Below are 13,371 nucleotides of genomic sequence, written 5' to 3'. Positions count from 1 at the left end.
TGTAAATGAAGAAAAAAGAAACAAGAACGAACGACCGACCGCGTTTTTGTGTGGCTTACCTCGTGTTCATAATGAAGAAGAAAGAAACAAAAATGGCTGCCCTGTTTCTTTATATGCCTACAGGGTGACCACAAGGTATGCAAATGAGATGCTCCTGATTGGAGATAAAAGAAGGAATTCTGAAACCGTGGACAGGGGAAGAAAAAGGAGTGTTTCCACTACTGGCGTTGTTCAGCCTACCAAAAACAAGATTAGGCTTTTAACATTTTTCACTAGGACTCTGGCATGGACCAAGAGATCGTCCACTTCCATAGAATGGATCCCCGTGATTCTCTGCATGTTCACAGAGATTTCCTCTGGGAAGCCGTTCACTAGGTACAGCTTTACCGTCATCTCCAGGCTCCTCCCCACGTAACCAGCCAACCCTGCCAGTCTCCTGATCTCTGCCGCAAAGACGTCAACGGACTTGCCGGTCCACCTTAAACTTGACAGCTTGCCAAGTGCTTCAAATGGGCCTTCAGCGAAGGCCAATTTCAGCCTTTGCTCCACTAAGGCAAGGTCTTCCTTGTCTTCATCTCGCATCTGCTGGTAAATCGTGAGGGCTTCCCCCTCTAAGTATAGCGGCAGCAGGGTGACCACATCTTCTATAGTTCTGGGGGCCCGGAGATCCATTTCCATTCCACCGTCCACCTCACGCCATCAAACTTCGCCAGTTTTGCAGTCAACCCATGTGACGAAGGAGGCGAGAACTCTTCTCAGTCTGCGGGAGGCTGGTCGGGCACTATTCTATCGCTGGCTGGCTCAGGATAGCATGCAGCTTTATTAAACGACAAACAGGCACTGATGGCTGGGAGGGCATAGGGCCGTTTTCACATATAAGTGGCGGCATCCGTGCAACAAAACAGCAGGAATTGAGAGTGAAGAAGCCACTATCAAAGTAGGTGAAGAGGTGTGGGTGAAACCCCCCAATGCACCACTCGTTGGAAAAGAGGGGTCGTAACAGGATTGCAGTCGAAGAACAATGTGATGGTGAATGGCGTTCCCTGGCATATCTTAGACCTGCGTCGTGTGACATTGCCGGTATGCAGTGAGGGCAGTGAAGAAGGGGAAATCGAGGGCCACCGAGAAGCAAATGATGCTGCTCGACCTGACTTAGGCCCGCGTTGTAGTGAACCTGAAAACGTTAACCCCCGAGAAGTTGTCCCCCAGAGGCCTCGACGTGAGAGGAGGCGGCCTGCTTGGATGGAGGATTACGAAGTATCCTATTGATCTCGAAGATCAGGGGGGCGTGTGGTGTAAATGAAGAAAAAAGAAACAAGAACGACCGACCGCGTTTTTGTGTGGCTTACCTCATGTTCATAATGAAGAATAAAGAAACAAAAATGGCTGCCCTGTTTCTTTATATGCCTACAGGGTGACCACGAGGTATGCAAATGAGATGCTCCTGATTAGAGATAAAAGAGGAGTGATTTGGGGAAGGAAAGCATTCTGAAGTTAGATTGCAAGCAGAGAAGTTGTATTTGTAGAAGAGAAAAGTCGGATTCGAGGAGAGAACAGCTAAAGTTGCAGAAGTTTATTTTGGAGTGGAGAGAAGACACGTCAAGTGGTAACCAGAAAGTGAAAGTTCGGACAGCAGTGTCACGCAACCGACAAGGTCCACCCTCCTTTTTTTGGGGAACCAAAAAATTGGTATTTACAGAATCGGGCACAGATAAAAATCTCAATTTCAAATAAATTAATGGGAAAACTATTTGTTAGGGATGCACCCCTACTGCCTGGAATAATGAACTATTCCATGAAATCACTTCCGGGGAATGAGGACCAGTTTAGCAAATCATTCAGAGACAGACACGCGGAGAGCGTGGTCGTTACCCACTCAGCAGTTGAGCAAAGATATTGCTGAATTTACCTTTTTCATGTATTTTTGTTAATATGTATTTATTTAACTGTTCCTGTGTTCTTCTTCATCAATTATTCAAATACTAACACCACGACACTATTTGATATACTTACGTATCTTGCAAAAATAAATATCTACACTAAAAATTAGGAAAAATTATCAAGTAGAATTTTAATTAAAAATAAACCCCAGTTTTATCATATTTTAATGATCCCCCATTGCTGAGAGTAGAAATCCATAAAGCAAGGGGAGATAACCAGTCTGTCATTCAACCAAGAAATAATGAATGGACGATCAGCAAAACACAGAAACTGATTTTTATCTTTAAAATTCTACTCAATTTTTCCTAATTTTTGGTGAAGATATTTACTTTTGCATGACATGTAAGTATATCAAAAAGTTTTTATTTGGAATGTGATTTTCATCTGTGCCTCATATTGTACAAGCACCAAAAAAATTTTTTTTAAAAGCAATAAATTGAACAGTAATAGATATTCTTATAATGTACCTGCTTGATGCCCGAGATGAGGTCAAACGTCTTGTAAGTCACAAACAAAATATATAGATAATCGAACAGACTATTATTGATTGCAAATCACAATCAAATTTAACCTCATGCCATCACTCGTCCCATGATTGTGACAGCTGGAATTAAACTTTCACAACAAAGAAATGAAGAATATTTTGAATTTGAAGAGACATTTTATTGTGATATTGACATTGTCTTCTCTCTTGCTGGTGACAGAGTATATTCTAAGTTATGGATATTCGTGGGCCCTTGACCCCTTAGTTTATCATCGATGGTAGTGCTTGCCCCAAAGCTTCATATGAACTGGTTTACCTTTCTCCCTTACCCTCTCTTCTAGCAATATGATGTCAAATCCATTTTCAGTATATGGCAGGTTGAGACAACATTTGAACGCACTGCAATTCAGTGACCCTAATTTTTTTTTTTTTATATGAATCTAAATCATTGAATGAATACTGGCAAACGCATCACTTTCTATTGAACACATTCAGTCTGCATGTTTAGTGATAAAAATGTTGTTGAACGTTTTTGGAAATAAGAATTGATAGTTTTTACTATTCCAGCTGCTATTTTCATTCTAACAACATTTCAGCTGATGTAACCTCTGATGTTGCGATATTTTTGATTAATAATGGGGTATGATCCCACACAGTCGGGCGATTCTATTTATAAACGATGCTGCTAGGAACTGACGAATCAAATTAATTCACGTTCTGCTACCAACCAATCAGAAACCAGAATTGCTCCATAAATATTAAACCTTTTCTGTAGCAATTTCACATGTTTTTTCCGTCTCGACATGGTAAGAATATTTTGCTCTGTGGAACTGTCTACTGCAAACCAGTCACCTCTCAGGACTTGTGTGTAACAACGAACCATCGGAAACTGTTCTGTCTCCTGCAAACCAGTCACCTCTCAAGACTTGTTTAGAACAATGAACCATCGGAAACTGTTCTGAAACTAAACATGGTTTACACTTCTAGATCTGACCATCAGGTTCATCTTTATGTTAAACTTTGGAATCTATACAGAATTTCGAACTGAACCATTTGTTCAATTCACAGAGGTAGATTGTTCTCATTCTATCAGCTATAACCAGATAGAAGTGTTAAGTAGGCAAATTTTATTTTATTGCGAGAATTGAACCTTTAACATCCGGAAGACCGTCATGAAATTTCACACAAATGTACTTTATGTACCTGGCAGTGTTCTTAGATAGGTTTTGTATCAGAATGTCTTCAATGAGAATTGATAAGCTTTAAAAAAAATCTGATGAAAGAAGGAACAGGCAATTTTGACTAAAGTTAATAACTTATACAGCCTAACATCACAAGTGCATTTGAGAAGTTTTATTACCACACAAGCAGAAAGAGCTAACATATAAAAATCAACAGTAAGTTCTTTGATATTACAAGGGCATGTTTGAAATGAATGTTTCTGTTTAGAGCACAACTGAACCATGATGCTTGACTTTTGCATTTTAAACTTTAGTTCAAGCCATTATATATAAAAATAAGTTTATAAACTCAACAGTAGGTTCTCTACAGTGTAATGTAGAGTACAATTGTGACCTGATGGGGGCCAGACAATGCCAATAAGACCTTGCTAGTAGATTAAGAATCAGCCTGTTGCCTGGGTGGTCCCATTGACACAAATTCAGGAGAATTTGCACGGTTGAATCTAATGATGACGATAATGATAATAGGATGATGGAAAGGAGAAGGTGTTTTTAACAGATAATCCAAATGACCCCCCCCCACAAGAATGGATAGCCAAAGGGTATATGTGCATGAAATAGAAGTCATAAAAATAATTCCTAAGCAGGACAGGTGGACACTTATGTTAATCGACAGACCACCAAAAGTTAATCACTAAGCGTAAATGGAAATTGTCCATGAGAGCCACTTGGAAACAAAGATAGGGAGATTGGTTGTTGAAGTACCGATGAGGTCATAAAATCCAGTCTAAGGAACAGTACGGCTGACAGCGAGGCTAAAGAAGTCGCTGATCCACGGGGTCTGGTGTTTTTTGCTTGACCGAAATAATAATTATCTGTTGATAGAAGACCACCATGGAAATGGGTAAAGGGAACCCGTTGAATGGTAATTGACTATGACAATCCGCCTTTCCTGGCGTGCGGACATTTGTTCCCTTTAATGACGTAGTAATTTAGTCTGGGATCGTTGGCAAGAGGAGTGGTGGGCGACGAGGCTCGTTAAAACTAAAAACCGTTTTCTCTTCAATAATTTTAATGGTCATTTTTTTTTTATTTCTTTTTTTTTCCTTCTGCGTCCGGGTGTTCAGAGTTCAGCGGGATGTTACTGGACCTCGCAACAAAAGCACAGCCGCTGATTAGTTGACCGCCACTTGTGGACATATTGGGAGAGGAGAAGTTGCAACCAACCGATACTGATAAAATGTGAATAAAGATCTGAACACCGACACTTTGCCACGCGTTTTGGCAACACCCCCATTCGCGATAACACGCGCCTCTGAACTTTTTCTTCCCCCGTATACTGACGATAGAAAAGCAAAGTACTTTATAAAAAAAACACCAGCCTTAATCTGCATAAGAACTAAGTCAGTTGTGTATATGCTATTTGTAAAGTTGATAGCAATAATTATTCTATGTTAAGAAAAGCCAGTTATTCTTGGTCTTCTTTTCTTTGTTTTGAAAACGCCGTTGTTGAGTGCAGTCTATTTTTCAGACTGGCCCAGTAGACAGTTTGGAAGCCGGATCAAGGGTGGAAACAGTGAGCGGACCATGGCGACGGGGACAAACTTGACCACTAGACGAGAACACAGGTAATGCCATAGAGATCGGCATCGGCTGCATCTCTCACTCAAGCCTATGCATTTGAGCCGCCCTGTAGGGGTTACACAATGTATTGTGGACTAAGTCACTGCAGGGAGGCATGTGAAGCTTCCTCCTGGTCAACCGCAATGGGTCCCTAACTACAACAGGCAGTCAATCAAGTTGATTGAAAAATAGACGATTTCATTGATTTCAACGATAATAAAAAAAGTTGAGAGTGTGAAACATTTGTTGATCATCATTCAATTCTGGGCAACGTTGGGTCTCCCTGCTAATGCTTTTTAACTGGATCTCATTTAACACCAGAACAAATATACTAACAGTATTTAATAACTAACAAGAAACTAAAATAAACTATAAAATAAGAAAATCGAAATTAAAAATAAAAATAATTCGCCCCTAACCTTCCCGCACCCACCTTTATAACCAATAATAAAAATAAAAAATACTATAAATGCACCAAGCCTCAAAGGAAAAGAACAAGAAAATGATAACAACAACAATCGCTCCTGATGATAATTGGATGCACCGATAGAAAGCACTCGAGTAGAATATGGCTGAACAACAACTTTTGGGCGCCATTTTATACAACATGCGAGATGAAATATGAAAGACTGCTCGGCGAATGGAAAAGATATTCAGAACAATCAGAAAATGAATAACTCTGTCGTGTTTAATCAGACATGCTTGAATAATGACTTGCTGCCAAAATATACAAATATAGAAACATATACATATATCAAACTTGATAGAAATAGATATAATAATAATCAAATCTCAATCCACTGATGACTGGCATTTGATGGTAGACCTGAAAACCCAACTAAAATTCCGTAGACACATAGCAAAAAAGAACAAAGCAATACATAATTTGGGAACTGTCGTTGTCATGGCAGGAATCCATCACATTAACCAATGAGATAAAAAGGTCAAAATACGAGAAACTGGTCAAATAATGAAAAAAATGGATAGAAGATCAAAGTTGATTGCAGGGATTTTGTGGGGTAGTCAGTATGCAGAGCAGTGACAAACATCGATATAGTGAGAGCAGCAAGAAGTCCTGCTTTAAAGAAAATAACAAATAAAGTGCTAGCTGCGTCCAAATGGAATTGGTTAAAAACATCGGACTCCTAAAAAAAGAATTTAATAGGAAATCAAGCAGATTAAACTCAAAAAGTAACCTTGAATTTTTTTGTATCCTTCAGGACTACACGTTTACTAAATCGATTGATAACTGCTGACATGTCATTAAAAATAAAGTTTGAAGATTGTCAGAAGATGATTTCTTTTGCAATATCGGCACACGTAGCTGATAGCTTTCAAAAAGGTGACCTGGCACATCCAGAGTCAGGTCAGGGTTACTGTCTGTGCTGATACAGTGTGAAGCCTGAAATCAGCCATGAGGGTACTGCATCCTTGAAGATCTTCCTTGGGGAATTTATAAGAATATATTTCATGGTTAAATAGTAATAATGCACATCAAAAAAGTGAAATGGTTGTTTTCAGCTCATGAATAACCAATAAGAAACACAAACCTGTTAACAATGAAAAGAAAGCAATCAAACAGAAGACAACAGTAATAATTGAACAAAATCAACAAAGTCGATACTTACTTCTTCAGGGGTAATTGACTGCTTCGAGAAGAGTCAGGAAGAGCAGAATCCTGACTAAAGAGCCTCATCATGCCCCACCCAAGAGATGTGCATTTGTCTTCCCCTGTGGCATCTTTTGTGTGTGCTACAAGCTCAACAACAGTAAACACATTGCTGCTTTTCAAACTGGTGTGCATGTAAATCGTCTGAAAAAAGATTAAAATTTAAATACGTAGAAAACAAAAATCTCTATTTCATGTTTGTACAAGATGCTATGAGATACTAGAAGTAGTAACAAAGGAATAATTTAAAATTCAAATTTATGGTTGGTTGGTTGGTTGGTTGTTTTTGTTTTACGGCATATCAACCCTTTTTGGGTTATTTAATGCCGAATCCAAAGATTTTGAAGAAAAAATTTTTTAATAGAATATATTTGTTGTTTTCACGTCGGTTTCTATTTAACCCAGAGTTGGGACCCTAACAGGTACTACCACTCCGGGTCAGAGTGGACCTGGGAGCAATGGTAATTAAAGGGTGGCTCCACTCTCCCCAAAGCCCACAAGCTGGGGCCTCACCACTGGATATAGTTTAAGGTCATATCCAGGACCCCCATTGAGGGACTTTTACCCTCTGCAGGGGGGCAGTCGGCGTATTCTAATGCCCCACCGACAGGGCCGTCAAATTTATGAAACTCTGTATAAATCAGATCTATGCCAATTTAAATTTTCTATATTATACTAGCAAGGTGGGGGTGGGGGGGCAGCTTTTCCCGGGCATAAAACACGCTTAAATATGATATTTTATTTGTGTAGATTTTGCACATATTATTACAGAATCGTGATTTCAAAAGTCAAAAAAAAAAAAAAAAAAGTATTTGGGTGTCATCAGCTAGATTAAAAACTGAAACCGTAGCATTCACAGCTGGTGACGTTACCACTGTACCAACGTGACACGCATATGGACTGACTAAAAATTCAAATTAAAACTAAGAATGTACACAATGTATAACAATTTTTTTTCTTTTTTGACCCCTTAAAAACTATTTTAACTAGCTAAGACTCATAAAAGAACAGTCCATAAAAAATCTAATCATTTGAGACCCTTAGCGCCGCTCTGTGACTTTTAGTTTCGGAGGAGATAGAGTTTGGAAATATGGAGGCAGACAGACTGACACATAGCCTTTTATATATTAGATTTCTCTTTGTCTGTCTGTTTGTCTATCCGTTCCACTTTTTCTCAGTAACTACTGAGCTGATCTGACTGAAATTTTGTATGGACTTATCATAAAGCGCAGTGAACTAAGTACTATGGTATCTGCTCAATGCACAGTTAGTGATTAATAAGGATTAGTATTTAATGTAAAAATGAGTACAAATCAAACAATATTTAAGCATCAATTTGGTATCAAGCACTTATTATTAGTCAACAGGCCATAACTGTCACCCATTTTTAACAGGCTGAAAAGTCTACTTTTTTTATTAAAGATTTAAGCAGCAGAATTTGTTTCCATTTTAACAGTAATACTAGGTAAAAATAATTTTTTTGGATTAGGAAGTAATCAGTGCTAAATCTGTTTTTAAGACTCACATTATAAATCCATCATATTATTCTTATATTTCTCTCCATGCAGCGCATGTCCTCAACCCTCATTGGCCAGGTTTCACTTCCATATATAACCCCACTCCATAGACATACCTGATGGACTCCTCTTTCCTAGATCATTTCTTCTCCAAAGCTGGATAAAATACTACTGCGATAACATCTAGATTTTCACGGTCTTATGATTCAATAATTTCTCATGTGATATTTTCAAGCATCTCTCTCGTCTTGTTCATTTGTTGCTAACACTCCATTATATACATTTCTATCCAGCAAGATTAATATTTGTCTTTTATCATCTGTTTGGTTATCCAAAATACTTCATTCTTTTTATCATCCTTTTGTGGTATATCTGGAAACAGTTTTCTCAGCCTTCTTTTTAACTTCGTATATTATTCTCCTTGCTTCTCGCTTTGCCTCCACATGCACATTCTTATTCCCTAAACTGTTTATCCGACTCCTATGCTTCCGATTTTCTTTGATATACTTCTGAAATTCCTCTTTCCACCACTATGTCAACTATTCTGTTCATTCACAAGTCTAGTCTGTATCCTTCAATGTCTTCCATTATTCTTCCACATTTCCTGTAGTGAATCTATCGCCAAACGCTTCATCACTTGATCTCTAAACTCACATTTTACATATTCTTCAGTCAACCGCCACAACTTTCACCTGGGGATAAATTTTCTCTTTAGCTTTCTTCTTCATGAAATTGCAAATAATCGGTTTGTGCTGCGTTACAAATTCTTTACCAGGTCTTACTTTCGCATTACCCGGGGAGCTTTGTCTTTTTCTAACCCTTCTTGAGTTTTTGCTGCACCAGATTCATACGTAACGAGATGGGTTTCTTTTTTCCTAAAAAGAGATGTTAGCAACCAACATATCCACTGCAAAACCACATTCTAAAATTCTTTCTCCTTCTGTATTCTCATCAATATATCCATTTCTTCCATGCGCAATCTCCAAACCAAAAGGGATCTTTCAAATGAGATCATTCAAATCTCCTTTCACAGCAAGCACTTCCTCATCATCAACCTTACCACTAGTCATTACTACAATAAGTCTGTTATAAAACTTATCTTTCATATACATACACCAATAAAAAAAAAAAATTGTCATGCTTAGCATCTGACAGCTGCAGAATTCCTGTCGCATTTGAGGATTCTTGATAAGGTGCAGAAAGAATGTATCAGTATGTCAACTGTCGAGTCATTCTGTTGAACAAAGATGGTGTCAGTAGATCCAATCGGCAAAGAATCAACGCAGTCACGATCTCGACTGTTGAGTAATTCTCTACAACATGGCAACAGTAGATCCAGTTGTGTAAAGATAGAAACTGACAACGAACTTATTTGAATCCAAAATTCGATATTTTTATAATGAGGTTGGAGGCTTCTCATTGGTTGATTGTCCTAACCATAGTTATAAATAAGATCATCCAAATGTTGGTAGTCATACCTTCCATTATAATCAAAAGCATTTTAACATTTTAATTTGATTGGCCCCACTTTTTCTTGTTCTCTGCAATCTCTCTCTCACAGATGTGATGTTGCTAGTCTCAGTCTTTTCCATAAATACTATTATGACATGATTCCTTCCTTCTTTCCTTTGTTCCAGCTCATTTAACTTATTGGACTAGTGGTCCTCATCAATTTTATGATTTGATATCTCATTGTAATTTCAGTAGTTTTTTCCAAGAACTTTTTTTTTTTTTTTTTTACAAAGAAATCACCACTTATCAAGACCCAAAGGCCACTCGAGGATGAGGGTTAAAGAGTGTACAGTAGTCAAAGGGACAATATCATAGTAATAGTTAGAATTGTAAATTTGGTAAATTGGATTACTTAAGGAGAACGGCTCATCAAGAACTTGTTTATGTTGGACTTGAAGACGACCATATTGTAGTCAGCTGGAAAGCAGGCAAACGGAAGACAGTTCCACAGGTGTGCAGTTCTAAGAAAAAAGCTTTGTTCATGGACTCCACGTTTAGGTCTAGGCACAGATAAAGAGTGGGGGGAATTATTGATAGTGGTTTCAGCTAGATGAGGGTTTCTCGTGAAAGTTTGGTGAGGGGGGACCATAGATTGGAGCTCAGACTTGTAGAACTCTTTCTGCTGACTAATTTCCTCCTATCCTCCTACCTATAACCTTGGTCTTTTCAAGATTAAGATCAGTAAGCATCTTTTGTCTTTGCAATAATTATCTTTCATTCTTTTTCGTTACATCAAGTGGCTTCATGTCTTGTCTGAAACAATTTCCATTTAAAAAAAAAAAAATGCAATAGATAGACAGAAATAGTTGGTTGTTTTTTTTACGGCATATCAACCCTTTTCAGATTATTTAATGCCGAATCCAGTGATTTTGAAGAACAATTTTTTAATAGAGTATATTTTTTTTAAGTCGGTTTCTATTTAACCCATAGTTGGGACCCTAACAGGTACTACCACTCCAAGTCAGAGTGGACCTGGGAGCAATGGCAATTAAAGGGTGACTTCACACTCCCCAAAACCCGCAAGCTGGGGCCTCACCATCGGATATAGTTTAAGGTCATATCCAGGACCGACAGAGATAGATAATTTTGTTATACTTAATTAAAAGGAATAAAAAATACAAATAAAATGACAAAATTAAAACCGTTTTCCTTTAAATTAATTAAATAATGTGTCATTTTCACAATTCCTGCTAGCAAAATACTTAACTAGGTAATCTTAGTTCCCTAAATCTGATGGTCTCACCTGTTTGTAGACAATATTTGCACTGGCTGCTTTCCTTTGTGGACATGCTGAAACAGGTCCCTGCCATTGGCGACCAAAAAAGCAGCGATAAACGGCATCATAAAGGCAAACATTGAGTTGGTAACCTTGTGCATTATTAGGCAACTGCAAATGAAAAAGAAGGAAAAATAGAAAAATCATACAGAAATAACTCTGTTTATTTCAAGTCATTCAGGAAAAAAAATAGAGAGAAAGAGATAAGGAGCTAGATCAAATCTTTGAAAACATTATTTCAGAAGGTTAATTTGAAACTATTAGAAAACCAAATAAAATATTTATTAAATGATTTTTTTTTCTTCAGAAAAAAGAAAAAAAATGATTTTAATCATTTAATAAAATATTGCAGGAGTTGATTTTGCAAACGAGTAACCGATTATTAAGGCCCAAAAGCTACTCAAAGATACAGAGTAATAATTTTTTTAGGTAGACGGTGTGATTTTAACTAAATTACCCATGTGAAATTAGAGAATGTGCGAATAATAATAATAATTAATTAATTAGTTATGTCTGCTACAATGATGAGAAATTCACTAACAAAAGGAATTCTAAGCTTATACTGGAGTCTGATTCAGAATGAGCTTTTGGATTTTGCATGTTATTTTGATAAATCCTAAAGTACGAGTTGGTTTCAAAAATACATTGGTGATTTTAAATAAAATGGGTTTGATCACAACTTTGAAAACATTATTCCATAAAATTAATTTGTAAATTTTAGAAAACCAAATAATGCTAGAAAATATTTTATTGAATGATTAAACTCAGCTTTTTTCTTTTGGGGTAAGATCATTTTCAAAAAAGACATTTTATTTTTCTCTTCATTTTAATTCCACCAACAAAATGAAGAAAAAAACAAAAAACAAAAAAAAACAAATAAAAAGTCTTCTTTTTAAAAAAAAGTGTCCAACACCGAAAATCAGAGAAAAATAATTGATTTTAATCATTTAATAAAATATTTAACATTATTTGGATTATTTGGCTTCTTCTGACTACAGTTCTTATCATAAGTGTCATTTTCACATTTCAGGAAGTTACATTTCTGGAGGTTGAAGGTTCAATCCTTGATGCGGGCGACACTCAAAATACAATTGCGAATTACGATTTCTACTTAATCATGGCAAACAGAACAAGACCATGCTACCCAGTAGATTAAATAAAGGGTTCTTCTCGAAAATCTGTGCAGATTTCAAAGTTTAAAAGAAAAGTTCCAGAGTTTAACAAGATACACCTGAAGAAGGTTGGAGGTACATCAAGCAAAACATTGTGAAAAGAATATGGGAACAGTAGTCTGAAGAATCCAAAAATAAATAATCAATTCTCATCTAAAACATTTCAGGAACATAATATTATTTGGTTTTCTACATTTTCTCAAATGTTCAAATGAAGAGAAAGATATTATATGTGCATTTTTCTGCATTTCTAGAAAATGATTAATTTTCAGACAAATACGAAAACAAAAATTTTTTTTTTTTAAATAACCTCATGACAGTTTAATCTGTGATCCAAAGACGTGTGGCAACGCTTCTTGTAAAACGTGGAGTGTAAGAAACATGCAACTTACCGAGTATAATATGATTTTAAATGAGAATGCTTAGAATTGATGTATAAATTCGTTTGTAGTCGTTTTTGAAATTATATGTTTTGATCAAATTAGCTCATCATACTTTAAAAAAGACAAATCTAGCAAAGAGAAATGAACTTATCTTTCCCAGTTAACAGGGTTATTGAAAGGAATAGAAATTATTCTGCAATAAGCAATAAGATGAATAAAAGTTGCCACAGATGTTTTGAGTGTCAGATTTTCTAAGAAGGAAAAAACATCCTCAGAATTGTGAATTTTTGTAGTTATAACTACATGTACTTGTGCGTTTTAACACCCCAAGAAATTATTTTTTTTTTCATTTTAGGAGAGTTCCATCCATGGCAAGAGAAGAGTTAACAAAGCCCTCCTTCTCAACATGTTAGTTTAAAATAGCATTAGCATATGAAATGGCAAAAATAAATTGAGCAGATTTTTAAATAATTTACAAGAATTGGAGTCCATTTGATGAAACATTTAAGACACCGTGATGTGCATATTTCTGTTATTTATTCTGTAAGAGAGGATGACCCTGAAATGGTGCCTATTCTCTCCTGATGACCCAACATTATCTGGAGGTCAAAAT

General features: G+C 36.7%; 1 protein-coding gene across 3 annotated transcripts in view; it reads right to left on the bottom strand.

Moving 5' to 3' along the window:
• LOC145269308 (nephrocystin-4-like) overlaps nt 1-13,371 on the bottom strand; it is a 380,704-nt gene that overhangs the window by 352,064 nt on the left and 15,269 nt on the right. For all 3 annotated transcript variants that reach the window (XM_080125012.1, XM_080125026.1, XM_080125018.1), the window contains exons 2-3: nt 11,171-11,314; nt 6,858-7,042 (exon numbers count right to left, since the gene is read on the bottom strand). In XM_080125012.1, coding sequence (XP_079981138.1) covers nt 6,858-7,042; nt 11,171-11,314 — 329 coding nt within the window. The remainder of the gene's footprint in view (nt 1-6,857; nt 7,043-11,170; nt 11,315-13,371) is intronic.

Source organism: Euprymna scolopes, chromosome 4 (assembly GCF_053919585.1).
Source record: "Euprymna scolopes isolate OS-2025 chromosome 4, ASM5391958v1, whole genome shotgun sequence".
In the NCBI taxonomy this organism is placed as follows: domain Eukaryota; kingdom Metazoa; phylum Mollusca; class Cephalopoda; order Sepiida; family Sepiolidae; genus Euprymna; species Euprymna scolopes.
This window is presented reverse-complemented; position numbering and strand designations above follow the sequence as displayed.